The sequence below is a fragment of the Physella acuta genome, unplaced genomic scaffold (genome assembly GCF_028476545.2).
Source record: "Physella acuta isolate Inbredline_101_S28 unplaced genomic scaffold, ASM2847654v3 ptg000788l, whole genome shotgun sequence".
Lineage (NCBI taxonomy): Eukaryota > Metazoa > Mollusca > Gastropoda > Physidae > Physella > Physella acuta.
This window is the reverse complement of record NW_026732306.1, coordinates 296,084-318,693: the sequence shown is the minus strand read 5'-3', so window position 1 is coordinate 318,693 and position 22,610 is coordinate 296,084. Positions and strand designations below refer to the sequence as shown.

The 22,610-nt window shown below is 39.3% G+C and overlaps 1 protein-coding gene across 4 annotated transcripts; it reads left to right on the top strand.

Moving 5' to 3' along the window:
• The first annotated feature begins 422 nt into the window (after positions 1-422).
• On the top strand, positions 423-14,749 carry LOC131950913 (uncharacterized). 4 transcript variants are annotated; one of them, XM_059313122.1, is made up of 2 exons: positions 423-750; positions 12,907-14,749. In XM_059313122.1, the coding sequence occupies exon 2, from the start codon at positions 13,258-13,260 to the stop codon at positions 14,440-14,442; it is 1,185 nt and encodes a 394-aa protein (XP_059169105.1). In that variant the 5' UTR covers positions 423-750; positions 12,907-13,257; the 3' UTR covers positions 14,443-14,749. The 4 variants fall into 4 exon arrangements, with proteins under 4 accessions (XP_059169105.1, XP_059169106.1, XP_059169107.1 ...); XM_059313123.1 differs by having other exon boundaries at positions 423-754; XM_059313124.1 differs by lacking the exon at positions 423-750 and adding an exon at positions 4,105-4,181.
• The last annotated feature ends 7,861 nt before the right edge of the window (positions 14,750-22,610 follow it).

Below are 22,610 nucleotides of genomic sequence, written 5' to 3'. Positions count from 1 at the left end.
GACATTGGATTGCTGTCTGGAAGGATGATTGTGCTGTGTTGTCTTGCCAACATGCTTGTGTCAGTCGACTGCTGTCTAACAGCATGATTGTGTCAGTTAAATATTTCTCTTACACAGTTTTAAATCCCCGAAGACACACACCACGCTCCTGCTTTAAGTCCCTTTAGCATAACACGTTAAAAAAATGTTACACGCGTGTAGACTGAACGACACGCCTTAAACTGGCCGATGTAAAAACACCGCACCGTGTGAACACACCCTAAAAAATTACTCAGAACTACAAATGAATTACAAAAATAGATGAATAGGCGATTTCGCAGTCAGATTCAGGCATTCAATTCAAAGCCATTTATAACTGAGATGTAATCACTTGCGTAGAGGGGATGGCTGTCAATGTGTTAGTTACAGAATAATGTGTGTGATTTTAGTGTGTAACACACGTCCAGTCAAGGAAAGGTACGCAACTGTGTCGAGCCGTTTCAAAAAAGGGGAGTGAATTACTTGAGAATATTTGTAGCGGTAATTTGTTTTTTAAAACTAGGCCAAAGTTCACCGGGGTCGAATGGCTACAGTACACGTATCGTACTGAATGTTTACTTGCTGAAGAACTGTTTTATCCACGTGATTTTTTTCCCCGGGTTATTAATAGACTGTACGAGACAACATTTCGTTAGACCGTGTGTGTTTTGATTTTACGTGGACGTTCATTTGATGTCAATATAAGTTGGAGAGTCACAGCAACAGTTAACAGTAAGTAGGTTAGCCTTTTATCCATTGCTCTCTCTCGCTCTTTTTCTCTCAATCTCTATCTTTAGTTATACTATAGATTGGCCATATATTAACTATCTAGGCCTATTGAGTTATATAGTTATAGCAATTCATACAGCTGCCTCTATACTTATAGTATATTATATATATATATATATATATATATATATATATATATATATATACGTACATGTAATATAACTAGACTCTATAATACTCTGTATGATATGGAATATTAAAATGTATAGGGCTTACTATATAAGGACACATATATAATATATAATAAAAGGCTATTATATATATATATATATATATATATATATATATATATATATATATATATATATATATATAATGTGTGTGTGTTTTGAACTTAAATTTTTACATCTAGATTACTAAACAATGTTATTTTTAGCTGGTTACGGTTCAGCCAAGAGCACTTAGTGTCTCATTTAGGCTAAAGGTGTCGAATGGTGTGATTATCGTAGATGTAGATGCATCTGATTTTTTATTGTTTCTATTTGCAAGAAATGCGTTGTCTTATTGGTCTAACCTCTCTCTCCCTCTCTCTCGTTAAAATGTAGCCATACTTTATTTGTGTCAGTGGGTATAAAGACGGCAATAGCAACGTATTGGTGGTGATTTGTGTCACTCTGTGTTTCTATTAACCTTGTCACCAATGTGTCGTCACTGTTGCATCCATCAAGAAATTCGTCCTTGTTATGCAATCGCCGCTTCCAGGAACCGTAACTCCTTCGTTACTCAGTTCTCTCCCCTTGCCCTTGTCTGATAAAAGTCACGTAAGTCGGTATTGGCATGATTCAAACGTTGTTTACATGGTGCCCCGCCAGTTTTTGGGCTATTGTTAGATGGGGACGGGGGGGGGGGGTGTTACCACATCTGGCTACCAAGGTTAAAGCGGATGATCTACTTTAAGCATATTTAAGTTTTTGGGGTGGGTGGGCAGGGGCAATAGCAGATTGGAATATATATATATATATATATATATATATATATATATATATATATATATATATATATATATATATATATATATATATACCTTCTCTATATGCCATATATCTGAATAAAATCTTACGCATACACACAACAAAACAAATATTGTGAATCAAACACATCATGTATTTCACTCCCACAACACATCTTTCTCTAAACCTTATCCCCATTATATAGAAGGCCCCATCTTTAGACTTTAGGACTGTCCTTAGGCACCAACCACCACTCCTTTAATTATTTCGTCAATGGGTAAAGCATGCCGAAAGCATACGTTGTTATCTAGTTTAAACAAACTATGGGGGAAACACTTGCATTTAGCACTTAAAAGCCCTGGACAGTTTTTTAGTGACGGGACCCGTTCATTATATTTGCGCGGTAACTGAATATTTGTTATTATCCATGATTTAAAAAAAAAGGCTTTTCAAGTTAGATAAGTCAGAAAGAGGTGTGAATAATAAGCTACATAGCTGGAAATCGTTTTAAATTCAATCTAAGACCTGTCAGACTTTAAACATATTATATATATATATATATATATATATATATATATATATATATATATATATATATATATATATATATATATATATGAATTATCAACAAGAAGTCTTCAAACTTTTAAGCTCACGATTAGCTCCGAACTGTATAATTTAGTGACACCATTAAGGGGGTGACACCCCGACGAATAATCGTAAAATGTAGTATCCAAACAATTTTTCATCCACCCAAGACACCAAGATTAAAAAAAAAATTGTATAGGGAAAGGGATGTCACCTCGCAGAAATTTAAAAATTGTTGGAGGGGTTAAGGAGACACCCTACTTACAGCCCCGGGTGACACCCTACCTAGTAACGCCACTACCTGTACATACAGAGAACATGGTTAGCATGTATTCATTGAGTACCTAACACATCTGCTGCCCTCATATACATACACAACAGCAGGTGTAAGTGGCAACTACTTAATACAGCCATGTGCATGTCATTTACGTAACCGGATTTAAGCTTAATGACTAATTAAATTGGGTGGAGACGCCGCACTCTTGCCTTCCTACTCGATGTGATAAACACACGTCACATTATTTACACATATAAACACACGTCACATTATTTACACATATAAACACACGTCCAATTATTTACACATGTAAACACACGTCACATTATTTACACATATAAACACACGTCCAATTATTTACACATGTAAACACACGTCCGATTATTTACACATATAAACACACGTCTGATTGTTTTCACATATAAACACACGTCACATTATTTACACATATAAACACACGTCCAATTATTTACACATGTAAACACACGTCCGATTATTTACACATATAAACACACGTCTGATTGTTTTCACATATAAACACACGTCACATTATTTACACATATAAACACACGTTCAATTATTTACACATGTAAACACACGTCCGATTATTTACACATATAAACACACGTCTGATTGTTTTCACATATAAACACACGTCACATTATTTACACATATAAACACACGTCCAATTATTTACACATGTAAACACACGTCCGATTATTTACACATATAAACACACGTCTGATTGTTTTCACATATAAACACACGTCACATTATTTACACATATAAACACACGTCACATTATTTACACATATAAACACACGTCACATTATTTACACATATAAACACACGTCACATTATTTACACATATAAACACACGTCACATTATTTACACATATAAACAAACACACGTCACATTATTTACACATATAAACAAACACACGTCACATTATTTACACATATAAACAAACACACGTCACATTATTTACACATATAAACAAACACACGTCACATTATTTACACATATAAACAAACACACGTCACATTATTTACACATATAAACAAACACACGTCACATTATTTACACATATAAACACACGTCACATTATTTACACATACAGACTTATACACCGGTACACATAGGTGAATCAGTACACATACTTATATACACATTATACATATTTATAATAAGCCTTAAAATATAGTTACACCTACACACATACATATACATCCATTCATATCTATATACTCCCATCTGTCACTTAACATACACAGAACATACACCAACTCACGACACACACAGTTCAATACGCACCCACATAATTTATGTATGGCCCTTATAATTCCATCGCCTGCAAATCGTGTTACTAATCTAGTGACAAATAATTAAAACTTTAATATTACAGGTCCTGGGTATTAAGCCAATCTTTTTACACAAAAAAAAAATATCTCATCGGAATAAAAACCGTTGGATGAGGTTTTATTTTCGGAGTAAAAACAAAAAGAACACCGTCTCATCAGTAAATCTCGCGTTCATTTCTTCTGACAGGAAATAAAAAGTGAGTGATAAATAATTAAACAGTTAAAAGGACTCGATTGCGCATGCGTTGAAACAACCTTTTTAACTGACCATAGAATAAGGTAAGATAAATCTGACAACATACGGACGCACACACAAGGACATGCTTTAAACACCACACATACACACACCACACATACATACACACAGACACACACAAAAGACACACTTGGACACACACTAAACACCACACACACACATACGTACTCACACTTTAATGACTCGGACCTGCACTTAAAACTCACGGCAACACAACTTTGTTAAAATCTTATAGGAAGCGTTTGGTCAGGGATAAGGCTAGGCCTGGAAACCTGGTCAGCCAGGGTTAAGGCAGCAACACTTAAATACCACCAGTAGCGTCACAACGCGGGGTGGGTGGAGGTTGCAGTCTGTTCCGGGTGTTGCACCATCCAATCGGGTGACACCAAAACGAAATCTATCCAATTTTAATGAGTCTGCTATATCAGTTAGTTTGCTACGTTATATATATATATATATATATATATATATATATATATATATATATATATATATATATATATATATATATATATACATATATATATATATATACATATATATATATATACATATATATATATATATATATATATATATATATATATATATATATATATATATATATATATATATATATATATATATATCCTTAGGCACTGGGTGTTACTATTACTATCTGGAAAAGGGGTGACACCAAACTGCTTTTAATATTCGTACATCATTCATGTAGTCGTTGAAGGATGAAGACGAAATCCTTTCTCAAATTTAACCCAATGCCCGCCCTAATTGTCACCAATACAACCCCCACCGCTTTTATAAACAACCAAAACAAAACACAATGTTAACATTTCTTCAACCAACAAAATGAGCTTGTAATTATCACGTGTTCAATGCTAATTGATCTACGCATGTTCTAAAACGACCGGAAGCCACGTATCACGACCGAAGATTGTTTACATTTTGATGTGTCGATAGTGGTGTGTCGAACATTGTCGTGACATGAGCGTATGTGCAATGATAGTGTTCATCAATGGTAGTGTGCAAGTGAAGTGTAAAATGGGGGTGTGCGGTGGTAGTGTGCAGTAAAAAAATCTTGTGAGTTTGTTAGTGACTTTTTATCTAAATGTCGTAACACTTTACAATCATTGGAATGTAGCTGTGGCAGCACCCACAACACCACACAATCATGGGGATATAGCACCCACAACACCACACAATCATCGGGATATAGTACCCATAATACCACACAATCATGGGGGATATAGCACCCACAACAGCACACAATCATGGGGGATATAGCACCCACAAGACCACACAATTATGGGGATATAGCACCCGCAACACCACACAATTATGGGGATATAGCACCCACAACAACACACAATTATGGGGATATAGCACCTTCAACACCACACAATCATGGGGGATATAGCACCCACAACACCACACAAGCATCGGGATATATCACCCACAACACCACACAATCATGGAGATACAGCACCCACAACACCACGCAATCATTGGGATAGTGCACTCACAACACCACACAAGCATGGGGATATAGCACCCACAACACCACACAATCATCGCGATATAGCACCCACAACACCACACAAGCATGGGGATATAGCACCCACAACACCACACAAGCATGGGGATATAGCACCCACAACACCACACAATCATCGGGGATAGTGCACTCACAACACCACACAATCATGGGGATATAGCACCCACAACACCACAGAATCATCGGGATATAGCACCCACATCACCACACAATCATGGGGATATGGCACCCACAACACCACACAATCATCGGGATACAGCACCCGCAACACCACACAATCATGGGGATACAGCACCCACAACACCACACACCCATCGGGATATAGCACCCACAACACCACACAATCATCGGGATATAGCACCCACAATACCACACAATTATCGGGATATAGCACCCACAACACCACACAATCATCGGGATATAGCACTCACAACACCACACAAGCATGGGGGATATAACACCCAGAACACCACACAATCATGGGGATACAGCACCCACAACACCACACAATTATGGGGATATAGCACCCACAACACCACACAATCATGGGGATACAGCACCCACAACACGTCACAAGCATGGGGATACAGCACCCACAACACCACACAATCATGGGGATACAGCACCCACAACACCACACAATCATGGGGATATAGCACCCACAACACCACACAATCATGGGGATATAGCACCCACAACACCACACAATCATCGGGATATAGCACCCACAACACCACACAATCATCGGGATATAGCACCCACAACACCACACAATCATGGGGATATAGCACCCACAACACCACACAATCATGGGGATATAGCACCCACAACACCACACAATCATGGGGATATAGCACCCACAACACCACACAATCATGGGGATATAGCACCCACAACACCACACAATCATGGGGATACAGCACCCACAACACCACACAATCATTTGAACAGAGCACCCACCAACACCATACAAACACTGGAATCTTGGTATCACAGAAACAGATAAACTCTACTCAGTCTGCTTTATGAAACCTTACGTCAAAAAAAAAAATTACTTTTACTTCCCTTCCAGAAATTTCTCGAAGTTTTATCATTTTAAACCAAACAAACAAACGCGACATGGAAAATTTCCAGGTTTCATACATCCGTGTTTTCAAAAATTATTTACATTTCACCCAAACCGGATTTTAAAACTTTAAATATTTTGTGTTTTGCCTAGGGCTATTTTGCTTGCATGTATGGCGTTTTAATGAATGTTTTTTTAATTCATAGAATAATACCATGCGACAGGTTAATATGTATACACCATTAAAATAATAAACGTTTTATATGTGAATACATTAAACAATTAAAAAGTACAACAACCTTCGATTTAGGAGTCGTTTTTGTAAAAAAAAATTGGCTCTTTTCATCTGATATTTAAGGCGTGTTACAACGAAAATAGTAAAGGGAATTGTATACCTTTTGTTTTAACTAAATTTATACAAATGGGATCTAGATCTAGTAGTAAAAAGTGAAAACACTTTATATTCAAAGGTGTTTATGGTAGGCATGGAGAGCATTTTGTTTTTCATGTTTAGTCGTTTGTAAGGAATTTAAAATGCGTGTTGAAGAAATGTAAATTAAACGATATTTTAAATTATAAATTAAAGATATTCCTATTTACAAAGTGATGAATTGAAGTGGAATAGGATTAGTATAAGAGCTAATTTTAAAGTGAACTTTTCTGCGTCTTCTAATTAAAAAAAAAGTTTTAATTAAAGCGGAGGTAATTTGTAGGATTGTACTTTTCGCAGAAAACCTCTACCGCCTCTGGCTTTGCGGATTTGACTTTTTACCAGTGGCGTAGACAGGTTGGGGGGGGGGGGGGGTTAAGGGGGTCATAACCCCCCCCCCCCCCCCCCCATAGACACCTCGGTATATATATATATATATATATATATATATATATATATATATATATATATATATATATATATATATATATATATATATATATATATATATATATATATATATATATAAAGTTTGAGGGGGTGCAAATCGAAAGTTTGAGGGGGGAGGGGGCAAATCGAAAGTTTGAGGGGGGGGTGTGCAAATCGAAAGCTTGTCCCCGGGTAAAAATTGGAACCCCCCCCCCCCCCCCTTGAGACGATCCTGGCTACGCCACTGCTTGTTACTGACACCAGCATGTAAATAAACTATCGCCAAAAATAACCCAGCTGTTAGCCATAGACCTATCCGTACATTAGTTTTCCTAGTATAGTAACTTTAAACCCGAATGTAATCCTAGCCCTAAGCTAGGCCAGCTAGTATTTCTTAAAGCCGTCACTAAACCCTATTCATAGCTCTAAAACTGTCCCTTGCCATAACCATAAATTCTGGTATAAATTCACTACTTTTAAAATTCGAAAAAAACTAACAGGCTTATACCCCCCCCCCCCCCCCCCCCCACGTTCAAATTAGCCAGAACGGGTCTAGCACAATGGTCCCTCCGTGTCGACGCCCCCTCCCTGCTATTACCCTGCAGATTGATTACGCTCTGTCAGTACCCCCCCCCCCCTATATGTCAGTTACCCCCTGGTCGTGCAACCCTACCCCTCCCTCTAGAGAATACCTACTATAGTGTTACCGTCAAAACGCGAAACCCGGATCTTCTACAGAGTACATACACACTATGCCCCGATAGAGTACAACATAAAACCTTTTTATTTGTATTTAGGCTAAGCATTCAACTGAAATCTAGAATGCCAAACAGGGAAACACAATACAAGGTAAAAATAAGCTTATTATCGCTCAGAATTTCCTAAACCCAGGTTTAACGCTAAACCTTACCCAAACTTTGATCTTAACTTTACGGTTGAGGTTAAAGGTAAGGATTATGTTTAGGGTTAATTTGTAATCTACAAGGAATAGTTTTTTTTATACTAGTGGCGGTGATTGATATGGTATTGATTTTAGAGGGGGAAGGAGGGGGGGGGGGGGTAATGTCCTGCCCTCTATAAACAGGCAGGCCAGGTAACAGTAGAGTCGAGACAACGGGCGGAACTACAGGTGGGTTCACACTTTACTTACTGGCTAGCATGGTTGGCAGAGGCGTAGCGACCCATTCCGGCGTCCGGGTCGGACTTTCAAATAGTTACTCCTATTTGTGAAAAAGCGCACCCCCCCCCTCCTCTTCATTTGGAAAAGTTTGTGGCGCTGCTTACCAGTTACTATCCCGTAAAAAAAAATTTATTTTGGTGACACAAAAACAGTTAAACCAGTGTGCAAAGCCTTCCAGTAGTTTATTTTCGTAAAATTGACTGTGTATAATTAAATACTTTAGCTTAAAATGAGATTTTTAGTTATTTTTTTTACTCCCTTTAGCGTCCCCTTAGGGTCGGCGCCCGGTGCGGCCGCACTAGCTACGCCACTGATGGTTGGATGGGTCTCACCTGGATTCAACCCAACCTGTAGTTGACTAGTGCCACGAATTGGCACCCCGACCGACGGGATAGTTTACATTCAATCGATCAATTAATCTATCATGACATAACCCCTGGGGGAGGGGGGGGGGGTCAATGGAGCACAAGAGTTTTTTCTTATAATACTTTCTGCCTTTCTCTGTCCTTTGTTGGTTTAAATAATTCTTCAACGGGCAGCCCAGTCCATTCCTTGATGTCCTCCATTCTTCTTCTTCTTCTTCGTTCTTAATTATTAGTGTTGAAGGAGATCGAGATTTATCTGCCAGTGGGTTTGAAATCGAGACTTTAATCGAATTTATCAACCATGAGCTTTTTGCCGACTCGACCACGCCTCCAACACAATTAAGCGTTACGTGTCAACTGGTTATGCGCCATTGAGGCCATTGACTCCGATTTCAGCCTGCTTTTCTTTTTGGATTTGCTTCCATAGCCTTTGTCCAACCAAGAACATACTACAAGGCCGCAGTTGTTTGATTTTGGAGTTGTCTCTCCTAGAAGAGTGGCTGTTCCAGCTAACGAGCCTCATCTGCCCGCGGAACTCGAGACTTTTCGGTTTAGCAACCATGAGCTTTACCGACTCGACCACGCCGACCCCTGTCCTCCATTAAATCTCGTCTTGTCCTTCCTAGTTTTCTTCCCCCTGGCTCCGTGCCAACCATGAATGCCTTTGTTAAGCCAGATGGCTGGTGCCACATGCCCATACCAACTGCGTGTCTTAGCTTTACGATACATGCATGGTTCTTAAAACTCACTAACAAAAATAAAACCTATTCATTTGTTTATTTAAACAGACTGCCATTAAACACCGGCTGCAACTGTATTCCCGGTAATAATGTACACATAGCACGGAGCCTTCGCTTCAACAATATATTTGACAGTAACAAAAGGCCCTAGCTAAAAGCTATGTAGAGGGGGGTAGAACTGAAATAGCAATATGAAAAGAAAGTGATATTTCAACGACAAGGGTAGACAAAGGTACAGAAAATAGTCCAAGTAAAGACAGAGCAGTTAGCACTAAAACGGGATCCGAACCTACAATTCCACGCGGCACCAAATCGCCTCGCCTTCCATGCATCAAGTCAGGCGTGTAAACACTTCTGTACCTTTGTCTACCCTTAGCTTAAAGCTACTGCAGCTCTAAAATTTTTATCAGCACTAAATAAAGCACTCAACCCCTATCTAAACCAGTTGTTTCCTTTCTAATAAAAACACATTTTAAGCACTGAGATATAACCGAATCCACGACACACGCTTATCCCCCCTTCTCCCACCCCCTCGGGGTTACTTTATTTCTGTCACACATCACCTCCCCCGGCCCAATGTAAACCCCGTCTTTACTTCATCGATGAACCATGACAGAAATACATTTTTTTTATGTGTGGGTTTCTTTTGTTGTTGGTCGGCATTTGGCCAAGGTAGCGCGAGATTATGCTTGTTTGTAGCGAGATTGTGATTGTATCTCGCTTGATGGCCTGCTTGTTGTAGTGGTCCTGTTGTAGTGGTCCGCGTAGTGCTACTGTACTGGTTGTGCTTTAGATGTCCTACTGTAGTGGTCCTGGTAAAGTCTAGTAGTGCTACTGTACTGGTCCTATTCCATGAACTCTGCTATACTGGTCATAGTTCTAACGATGTCATAATACTGTTGGAACTGAGATTGCCTTACATATTCGTGATACAAGATCCAGCATACGTTAACTCATCTCTTCAAAAACCAAGTGTGAGTACTCAGCTTCCATAACACAATTCGCTCACGTTTTAACATTTACTATTTTAAACTACTCAACGATAGTCTAAATACAACCATGTTTTGTTTACATCAAATTTACTAAATGAGCTACTATATTATACAGTGATTGGTTTTTTATTTCAATAAACATTTTTAGTTTAGGGTAGTAATTTCTAACTTGCATCCTAGTATGTGATTCGGCCTAGCGCTAGAGCGCTAGACTGCCAACTCGAAAATCTCGAGTTTGAATTCGGGTTTGAGTCTACCCAACTTTGATGCATACCTAACAAACGTTAAGGAAATGCGGCAAAGTGCTGACCAAACTATCCCGTCATATGCCGAGGTTGCAGAATCGGGTGAACTCTACTTCACTTTCGAACCTGACGGTCCATGGGGCAAGTGAAATAGAGTTCACCTGTTTCTATGACCTCGGCATATTAAGGTGTATTTTATTTTCTGTAACGTGAGTTAGATACCCATTAAAGTTTAAGTTAAACCCGGATTTGAACTTGAGGCTTTCTACCGCTAGGCCACTCCGTCCCATGTATGGTCTGTGGTTAACCTTTCATCCTACGCAGACTATTAGTTTGGAAGGAATCCATTGAGCGTATAACAACGGTGATTGCTTAATTCTCTGATCTATACCATTAGGTTAAAATTCAGACAGCTTTTATCGATTATATGTAGCCGACGTACATACTCGTACATCTTGTCTCATCTATGCTGCAGCGTAGTATGTTGAGCACTACGTTTTTTATGTGTTTGTTTGTGTGTGTGTGTTAAAAGGGACGGTGTGGTCGAGTAGTAAAGCGCCGATCTTGAGTTCGGATCTCGTGACGTTTCTGAATCCATCCATATCTAATGTAGTCCTGACTCACGTTGGATAGATGAGGCGACTGTGCATCGTTCTGACCACGCCATTCCTTCGTATGCCGAGGTCAAGAAACATATGAACTCTACTTCATCTACCCAAAGGATCGATAGGTCTGAATTGGATTCTTTAATTTACAAATCAATTGCCAGTAATAAAATAAAATACTTGCAGCGTTCAAATTTATATATTGGCTTTTTCCTTACAAAGGTAGTTAAATATTTTGGGCGCATGCGCTATGGCGCCAACGGTGTTTGACTTGACACCTCTACCAACACCCTGCATACACCACCGGTGTCAACCAATTTAGATTTTCTTTGAATAGTCAATTCTCCAATCACATGTTCTTATCGACAAATGGGAGTGACCTCCCATGAACGAGTTCTGGCACCCATATTTGGGGTTGTGTTATCGAGCGGAAATATTCGTCGGTGCAGGTAGGGCTAACGAAAACAAATGACGGACGGGGTTTCTTTTATATATTTATCACAGGGAGGGGGGTGATCTTGAAACTTCCCCCGGGTGTAAAGAGAGGGGGATTGGGAGGGGGGGGGCTTGAAATTTCCCGGGTGTTTAGAAGGAGAGGGGTGGTCTTGAAACTTACAGGAGGGAGTTTAAACACTATTTCTAAATAATTAATTGTTTGACATTTTTTATCCAGGTGGCGGTGGACGTGTCAGATGGGGCAATAGACCCCCACCCCTTTCTGGGAGATGCATGAAATAAACAGTTGGACATATATATAGACGCGAGTGCATCTGGTGTGTTTACCCCCAGTTGTAAGCCGACACTGTGCGATCTTTAAACCAGATAGCGTCTGCGTGATATTTGCTTGGGGGGGAAAAATTATCTACGCATTTACACGACAGAAAGGGAAGATGAATCAACATGTTTTTAAAAGCCCAGTCTTTAATTTATAATTCTCAGTGTTGACGGTCTAAACGTCTAAACAATATGTGCATTCTTTATCTTTCGCATTTTCCTACCATTTTTTTTTTATATTTTGTTTCCTGCATTACAATCTGACGTTTCAACTTTTTAAATCTACAGTAAAATCGATCAGCTGACAAACGGACGACCAGCTGTCTACCTATTCAAGTACGATTCACAGGCGGTGATTAGGAACATTTGTTACCCGGAGTATTTTGTCCCCAGTGACTTGAGAGTTTGTGACACTTAGAAGACGGGAAGGAATTTGTGTTTGTGATTCGGAGATAAGAAAATTTTCTTGGAATTGTGGGTAGTTTCGTTTTGTGAAGAAAATGGTGACTTTAAAGCTGTAAGTGTGAGGATTTAGAAGTACAAGGACGATTTTTATGGTGGTGTCTCGTTGTATGGCTTTGGATTAACGTTATATTTAAACTACTTAAACTATAAATTTTACACAGTAGCTCAGATGCAATGAATATCATCGGTGCTAAAGTGTTTGCGGGATTCTTATTTTTTATTCTGACCTTGTTTTTCGGCTGGACGCCATTTTGGTGCTTCAAGCGATGCGCGCGCATCAAAGGTTCACACCAAAGAAGAGTTCCCGTGCTGGATTATCTCCACTCTCTGGCGTCTGGGGTCTTCATCGCCACCTGTTTCTTGAACCTTCTCCCAGAGAGTCTAGCGACAGTCCGAGACACACTGGTTTCCAAATCCTGCAAACACAACGAAGGCCTGAACTCGACCAGGCTGCCAACGGAAGGTGTTGAAGAGGTTAAAGACGCATACCCACTAGCAGAACTGTTAGTCGTGTTTGGGTTTTTATTCATCTACATGACCGACACCGTCATTAAATCCTGGAAAAGAACGCGGAGGAGGACGGTTCAGGTTGCTATAGAAGAGGAACCGAACGACGACGAGGTTGTGTTTCAACAGCGCGATGCGGACAAGTACGACGAGGGCAACAGATCACCCAGATGGATGAAGCCGAAATTTACGGCGTTTCCTAACGCGCCTGGAGCTACTGCAACCACGTCAATACAACGATCAGAAACTACAAATTTTGATGAAAACACCGCAGGGGGGTCGACAGAAAGATCGAGTGATACGGAAGCTTTCATTTCTAAAGAAGTTCATGACCTGTCTGAAAAAAAATCCCCTTTGACCAGCTCCGGGCAGTTGAGGTCCATGGCGTTGGTTGCCGCTTTGTGCATTCACGGGTTTTTCGACGGGGTCATGCTGGGTCTGCAGACTTCCGAGAAGGTCATCATGTCCCTGATCTTCGCCCTCTCCCTCCACAAGACCTTCGTGTCCATCAGTTTGTCCTTGACACTGCTCAGCAACTACGACAAGCAGACGAAGCTCTCGCGGATTCTCCTCTACGTCTTCCTGTTCGCTGTCGTGGCCCCTGCCGGATTGGCCATGAGCGCGGCTTTCGTCCACACGGCCTTTGACCTTTCGGAGCGGACGGGTCAGGCCAGTATGATCCCTGGGTGCCTTCAAGCCTTCGCCGTCGGGACGTTCATGTACGTGGCCTTCACCGAGACCACGGAGCGACATTCGAAGAAAACGGCCCAGGCCGAGATCTGCAACCACGTGGTGCTGTTGGTAGGCTTCGCTTCGATGGCGGGACTGAGAGGGTTTCTTGGTGCAGAGTAGGGCATGGAACATGTTCCTTCTTGGGGAGTAGGACATGGAACATGTTCCATCTTGGAGAGTAGGACATGGAACATGTTCCTTCTTGGGGAGTAGGACATGGAACATGTTCCTTCTTGGGGAGTAGGACATGGAACATGTTCCTTCTTGGAGAGTAGGACATGGAACATGTTCCTTCTTGGGGAGTAGGACATGGAACATGTTCCTTCTTGGGGAGTAGGACATGGAACATGTTCCTTCTTGGGGAGTAGGACATGGAACATGTTCCTTCTTGGGGAGTAGGACATGGAACATGTTCCTTCTTGGGGAGTAGGGCATGGAACATGTTCCTTTTTGGATAGTAGGACATGGACCATGTTCCTTCTTGGAGAGTAGGACATGGAACATGTTCCTTCTTGGAGAGTAGTACATGGAACATGTTCCTTCTTGGAGAGTAAGAATGGGGCATGTTCCTTCTTGGAGAGTAGGACATTAAACATGTTCCTTTTTGGAGAGTAGGGCATGGAACATGTTCCTTCTTGGAGAGTAGGACATGGAACATGTTCCTTCTTGGGGAGTAGGACTTGGGACATGTTCCTTCTTGGAGAGTAGGACATGGAACATGTTCCTTCTTGGAGAGTAGGACCAGGGTTATGTTCCTTCTTTGAGAGTAGGACATGGAACATTTCCTTCTTGGAGAGTAGGACATGGAACATGTTCCTTCTTGGAGAGTACGACATGGAACATGTTCCTTCTTTGAGAGTAGGACATGGAACATGTTCCTTCTTGGAGAGTAGGACATGGAACATGTTCCTTCTTGGAGAGTAGGACATGGAACATGTTCCTTCTTGGGGAGTAGGGCAGGGAACATGTTCCTTCTTGGAGAGTAGGACATGGAACATGTTCCTTCTTGCAGAGTCGAACTTGGGACATGTTCCATCTTGGAGAGTATGGCCTGTGCTGTGTTCCTTCTTGGAGAGTAGAACTTGTGACATGTTCCTTCTATGCGAGTTGGACTAAGGCCATGTTCCCTCTTGGAGAGTAGAACTTGGGACATGTTCCATCTTGGAGAGTATGGCCTGTGCTGTGTTCCTTCTTGGAGAGTACGACCTGGGCGGTGTTCCTTCTTGCAGAGTCGAACTTGGGACATGTTCCTTCTAAGCGAGTTGGACTAAGGCCATGTTCCCTCTTGGAGAGTAGGCCATTGGTGATATTACATCTTAGGAACAAAGAAACATTCCTTGTACTTAATGAGCGTGATCATTTGTAAGTGCCTAATGCCAATAATATTACTATTACTGTTTCTGTTTTTGTTTCGATAAAACGACTTACAGTGTATTCAACGCTGGTAGTATTTATGTCCAACATTTTATCCTAAAGTTCCCAGCGGCATATCAACACATGTTATTTCCCTTATATACGCTACATATCAACAAGGGTAGACAATCGGTTCCAAAGAAGCTCATATTTTTTATGCATGTTGCCCTCGGCCCTCCACCTACCCTTTCTATGCTGAAACCGCCTTTTATGTATCTATTTATATTTATTCATTAACTTTACTGTAATTATAATCAAATATAATCAAATATATTTCTTTTTATATTCAAAATAATCATATCTTTATATTAAGTTTTAGGCAACTCTACATTGCTTAACATATTGTCAGTTATATGCTTATGTATGCCCAGTTGTAACATTCGATAGTAGTGCTGGATAGTTTAAAATAGCTGACTGCCATATTGTAGTATACTATAAGGTGTAAAGTTTATAGTGATCGCAACCGTAGTCATATCTTTGGTTTATTTTATAACATGAACAACATACATATTGTATTTCTACGTTAAAATATGCGTGGGTTTAGGCTGATTTGATGTGAGTAGTGACGTCATAATTAGTGTCCTCTTTCTTGCAATTAGTAAATTTCTATAAATGTCCATTTTATTAAATAAACCCCCACCTTAATTCATGTCATATTTGATTTCTTGAGTGGCCCCTCCCCCACACACCTTTCCCTTTCTCACCGTGATATATTTAGATCCACGTGCATCTAGCTCTAGCTTGGTATGTGGTTTTTTCACAGAGTAGGCATGAGCTAGCCAAAAAAAGATAACTTGTCTAGTTTAACTTCCGGGCAACGAACAATCTATAACATAATTTTGGTCTCAAATCCGGTCTGAAAATAGTGTACTGCATTAACAATTTTTTAAAGCGTTTGTCAAGATAAACCGTTGAAATATGCAAAATAATATCTAGGTACACTTGGGACCACTTTGGAAAGTTGTTTGCTTAATAACTAAAGTTGACATTATTTCAGTTTGGATAGGATCTACTCTGTCTTTACTGAACTCTCTAAACAACCATCCCGGACTGTCCGCACACTTTAAAGCCGCTACCCCTATACTCTTTAAAACCTCGCGTCTCACACTCTCTAAACCACACCCCCATATTCTCTAATCTTCACCCTCTATACCGTCTAAACCTACCTGTTCACACTCTCTAAACCTACCTCTTCACTCTCTAAGCCACGCTACCATACTCACAAGATCGTACACCCTCTAAACATCTGTGTACTCTCTAAACCCCACGCCCCACACTATTTGAATCCCACTCTGTAGACTCTCTAAACCCCTCTCTAAACTCTCTATACCCCACTCCCTTTACTCCCTAAACCCCACTCCCTAAACCCCACTCCCTATTCTCTCTAAACCCCACTCCCTAAACTCTCTAAATCTCACTCTCTATTCTCTCTAAACCCCACTCCCTATACTCTCTAAGCCCCATTCCCGATTCTGTGTAAACTAACCTCTGTACACATTCTCTATCCTTAACCCACGTCGCATAAAAATAGTGTGCTCAACCTTAATTAAAATAATTAATTGTAATAGGTCATCGGACTTAGATTTTTTTACCTGCCCGCGTATATCCGGGTACAGATAAACCTGCTTTAAAACAGCCTTGTGTTACATGTATAGCGTACAGGAAACAGCTATACTTGAGTTAAAACAGCTTTATGTTACACGTATAGAGCACAGGAAACAGCTGTACTTGAGTTAAAACAGCTTTATGTTACACGTATAGAGCACAGGAAACAGCTATACTTGAGTTAAATCAAGCTCACGTTACAATTACATGCATAGCGTACAGGAAACAGCTATACTTGAGTTAAATCAAGCTCATGTTACATGTATAGCGTACAGGAAACAGCTATACTTGAGTTAAAACAGCCTCGTATTACATGTATAGAGCACAGGAAACAGCTATACTTGTGTTAAAACAGCCTCGTGTTACATGTACCGAGACCACTCCAGTTACTAGACAGAAGTTGCAGTCAACTACCAGAATGGGGAGGGGGGGGGGGGGTGGCGTGTAGGGTACATTTCTTTCATAACCTGTACTTTTCTCTGTATAGTTGACAAGGTGTTCGTCTATTTTAAGTTGAAATCGTTTTCCCCATTTACCATGTTGTGAGCTTGTAAAATATAAAGTAGATTAGGCTCAGATTAGCCTGTTAATCCGTCAGGTGTCAGATTTAAAGCATGTAGTTTTACTGTAAAACTGCCAACACTATTTTAAGTCGGTACTATACTCTACTCCCCACCCCCCACCATTTCAACCCCACACCACCTGTAAATGTAATCCGTCCATGCAGAAATCTAGTCCACCTCCCCCCTCCCACCCCCGTCAACAGTTGTTCAGTAGTGTTGTTTGCAATTTAAAATGTGGTATTTTCCAGCCTAATCCGATTGGTAAGATTTAAGCAGGGTATACGGACACACACCGACTTTGTGGTTAGGTTTCGTTGTGGGGGAGGGTAAAGGGGGGTGCCCAATTTTAATCTCAGCCTTGTTGTGTATGTGTGAATGTGTGTGGCGATGTGCAGTGATATAGCCAGGTGCGTCTCTGCACATGTCGGCGGTTATAGGGTCACGTGTTATATACTGTGTGTTATTTACATGTTACTCAATTTTTCTTCACGATAGTACTGAACCCCACACCCCACCACAGACACCCCTCCTCAGACACATCCCTACCCAACCCTATCTCCAATCCCTGTACACATCACCTCCTGGCTCCTCCCCCCACCCAAAACATCCTCACATCCCTACCCACCCTGAACATTCTCCCCTCCCTACACACCACCACCTCTCCCCACCCTGAACATTCTCCCCTCCCTACCCACCCTGAACATTCTCCCCTCCCTACACACCACCACCTCTCCCCACCCTGAACATTCTCCCCTCCCTACCCACCCTGAACATTCTCCTCTCCCTACACACCACCACCTCTCCCCACCCTAAACATTCTCCCCTCCCTACACACCACCACCTCTCCCCACCCTAAACATTCTCCCCTCCCTACACACCACCACCTCTCCCCACCCTGAACATTCTCCCCTCCCTACACACCACCACCTCTCCCCACCCTGAACATTCTCCCCTCCCTACCCACCCTGAACATTCTCCCCTCCCTACACACCACCACCTCCCCCCACCCTAAACATCCTCACCTACCTTCACACCCCCCTCCCACCCTGAACAACACTACTGCTAGTTAAAACTTGTCTGCAGGGTAGAATTCTGCTGAAAATCATCACTGGCTTGCTAAAATTTTGAAAAAGTTTCCTGTAAATAAAATGTTACCTATATTCAAAAGTTGCCTTGTTGTGAAATTGTTTTGTTGTTTATCCAGTCTGTCAGACAACATGTCAATTGGATTGTTGAGTCTGGTATTTGAGGGCAGTCCATGTAATTCAGATGGTGAATTCATCAGGATGTTCCACACTGTCCATGTAAATAACAGTGAATTCATTAGAATTATTTGTTCCCTAGTTTTGCCAACGTCTATTTTTGAGGGCAGTGTTATATGTGATGGTATTACATGATTCTGTTTAAATACGTGGGCATGTCTTTGGTATGTATGCCTATATTATCCTTGTAAATAAAACTATTGCTATTTTATCAAATTGTTTTGTACATAAAAAACTGTGCCACTGTTATTAGTTTTGGAGATCAACGCTGGGGGTGACAAAAATAAAATAAAATGGATGAAACCATCTTGTTTGTATTTGTTACTCTAGCGCCTAAACAATGAACAAGTGAGTTAGATTGGTCAAGATGAAGATTAAAGCAAAGTATTCATTAGCTACAATGGTGGATTAAGAAATTTTTGCAAGTATTAAGTATTGCAGGGGAGATAATTGAAACAGGTGAACTCTAACGCATCTACCTTAATAAGAAACCTATCACTACGGCAATCAGTTTCAGATAATAATGTACATGATCCATAAATGTGTGATTATTAAAAGCATACTTACAATATCATTCCTGTATCAGTCAGATGATCTATGAGTTCAAATCCTATGTATGATGACTACATGACATCCCCGAGGCTAACCCAGCTTTAATGAGTATATGGCATTATGTTGGGGGAAGTGATACTGACAGGTTATTGTAAAACTCATGTAACAGTTACATAAACAGCTGAGCTCTACTTCAACTAGATAAGGGAGATTTTACTCTTAAATTCATCTTATTTGTAACAATATCGAAACAAAGAACAGAAATCATTATTTGGAAGTGTCTGCCTCATATTGACCTCAGTGGCCTAGCTAGGGTGAGCAGGTGGGGTGGCCACCCCAGGCACCAACAATTGGAGGGCTGGGCACCAAACAGGGTAGAAAAAAAACAATATATAAAGTTCAGTTGAGCTTCATTACTGCATTGTGCAGTGGAGGTTTAGAATAGACTGCTACTTGACTTAACTGACATATTTAACTGTTCTCTCAATCTGTTGTATGACACCCAAAATAACTGTTCAGGGACAGTGACTGGTAAAAATGCCACCGACCATCAAAAATGGGAGGAGCGGAGGCACTTTTTGCTAACAATGTATATAAATGGGGGGAGGGGGGAGTGCAATAGTTTGATAGTTCAACCCCTGCCTGCTTAAGTCATCCTCATGGATCATTAAATGTCTCAGAGCCTGTTACAAATCTGTTTAATCCACTCTGACATACCTAACAATAGAATACAAAAACCTTTTGTTCTCTCCCCTCCCTTAACACATACACCAAACACTGTGTACAGCAGCAATATTTATTCACCAGAAGGTGTCTAACCACACACAACTTTAAATGTGAGATGTGAAAACTTTCACACAGCAGCAATATTTATTCACCAAAAGGTGTCTAACCACACACAACTTTAAATGTGAGATGTGAAAACTTTCACACTGTGCCTGCCTCTTCACATACACCAAACATTACGTACAGCAGCAATATTTATTCACCAAAAGGTGTCTAACCACACACAACTTTAAATGTTAACTTTAAACATAACGTAACTATCTGCACACAACAATGTAAAATATAATAATACACTTTTTTAAAGTGAAAATATAAATAAATGCACAGGTAATTAATTAACAACAATCTTATGATGATTAAAACTTTTGGCAAAATGGAGTACAAAAAAGGTTTTTTTTTAAAGAAAAAAAGTGTCTTTAAAATTTGATTTACTGTCATGTGCTCCCATAAAAATGTGGTTTACCATTTGGCTATTAGATTCAACAACAAATGCATCATTTTAAAAAGACTGCTTAAGTTTTACAATTCAATATTTAAAATGTGGTTGGTTTTTCAATTTTGAATAACTGAAGATTGTCATGTGCTTCTTTGGAGAAAAAATTAGGCATTTTGATTTTTTTAAAAGCCAGTTTAATAACATGATTAATTAATTCAAATTTTTTAAAAAATCACTGAAATTTGAACATTTGTAAGTGGACTAATGAAATAGATTACAAAAATATTATGCAACAATTGATTTCTTAAATTGGTAAAAATAAAAAAAAAACATTAGAGATTTCTGTCCAGCAAATTGATTTCTTAAACAGTAAAATTAAAATAGAGATCTCTGTCCAGTGCAAATACTGAGTTATATTTTATCACAAATGTGAGTTAAAGGGATGGTCAAACAGCTCCTCACATCAAAACTTGTCCAGTTGAAATAAAAATAAATATCACAGTAAAACAAGGGAAAAAACTCACATGTCTTACGAAAAAAAAAAATGGTTTCAACTTTTGCTCAACTATCATCTACACAAAATTCTTTAAAATGTATTTTGCTCACTTCAGATTGAATGATTAACTTTCAGTTTAAGAATTTTGAAAGTTAATTTAAATCCTCTTTTCATAGATCAGATAAAAAAAGCAAACAATTGTATTAATTATACAAAAAAGTGTTGAGATTACAGCCCCTATCATCTTTTTAACAAAAGTACTGTGGAAAAAAAACCACAAACGAATACACAAGAATAGTTTTAGATACTCTCAGAGTAACCTAGTTAAGTAGTAGATTTACAAAGCTCTTCATGCAGTTTGAAAATTTAAATTTTAAGCTTCTGGACTTGATTTATTTTCATTTTATAATAGTTTACAAATATTTAGATTGTAGAAGAAGTGATCTTGTTTAGCAGTTACCATACAAAAAATGTGTACAATAATACGTGCATTCACAACATTGTAATAAAAAAGCTCAAACAATTTTTAGTGTAGTTAATGTAGATATAAATTATAGGGCAACATACACAACAACCATAATAATGGTATACTAATATGTATACATAAACAATTTGCGTTACATTAGTATACTAATATGTATACGCAAACAATTTGGATTAAATAGCTGCATGCCAATATACAGCTTGAGATTTCAGAAAAATCTGGTCAACTCAGCTCAATTTCACATTCTTTTATCACACTTATACATCAACATCATTGTGTATGTTTTACATAATGACTCATTACTGTAATGTTCATTATGTAAGTTTCACATACTAATGAATTACTATTAAAAAATGTTTTTAAAAACTATCAAATTTAAAAAATAAAGAGCATCTCTGATCATAGTGTTATGATTATATTAAAATCCTAAAATAAAACAAATAAAATAAACTTGAATTAAGTCAGTAAAGTGACATTTTCTAAAACATTTATGTAATATAAAACAAATCAATTACACTAGTAAATGCGGTTTAATGTGAGGGAATAAGAGCTGAGGACTAAAATTATCACAATTACAGTATATTTGTATTACATTTTAGATCTTAAATATTAAATAAGGACTTGAAAGATCAATAATCTCTTAAAAATGTGTTCTTATAAATATATTGCAGTTTAAATAATTGACCCGTTT

Coding starts and splice junctions, on each gene's coding strand:
- LOC131950913 (XM_059313122.1), top strand. CDS start 13,258: ATGAATATCATCGGTGCTAAAGTGTTTGCGGGATTCTTATTTTTTATT.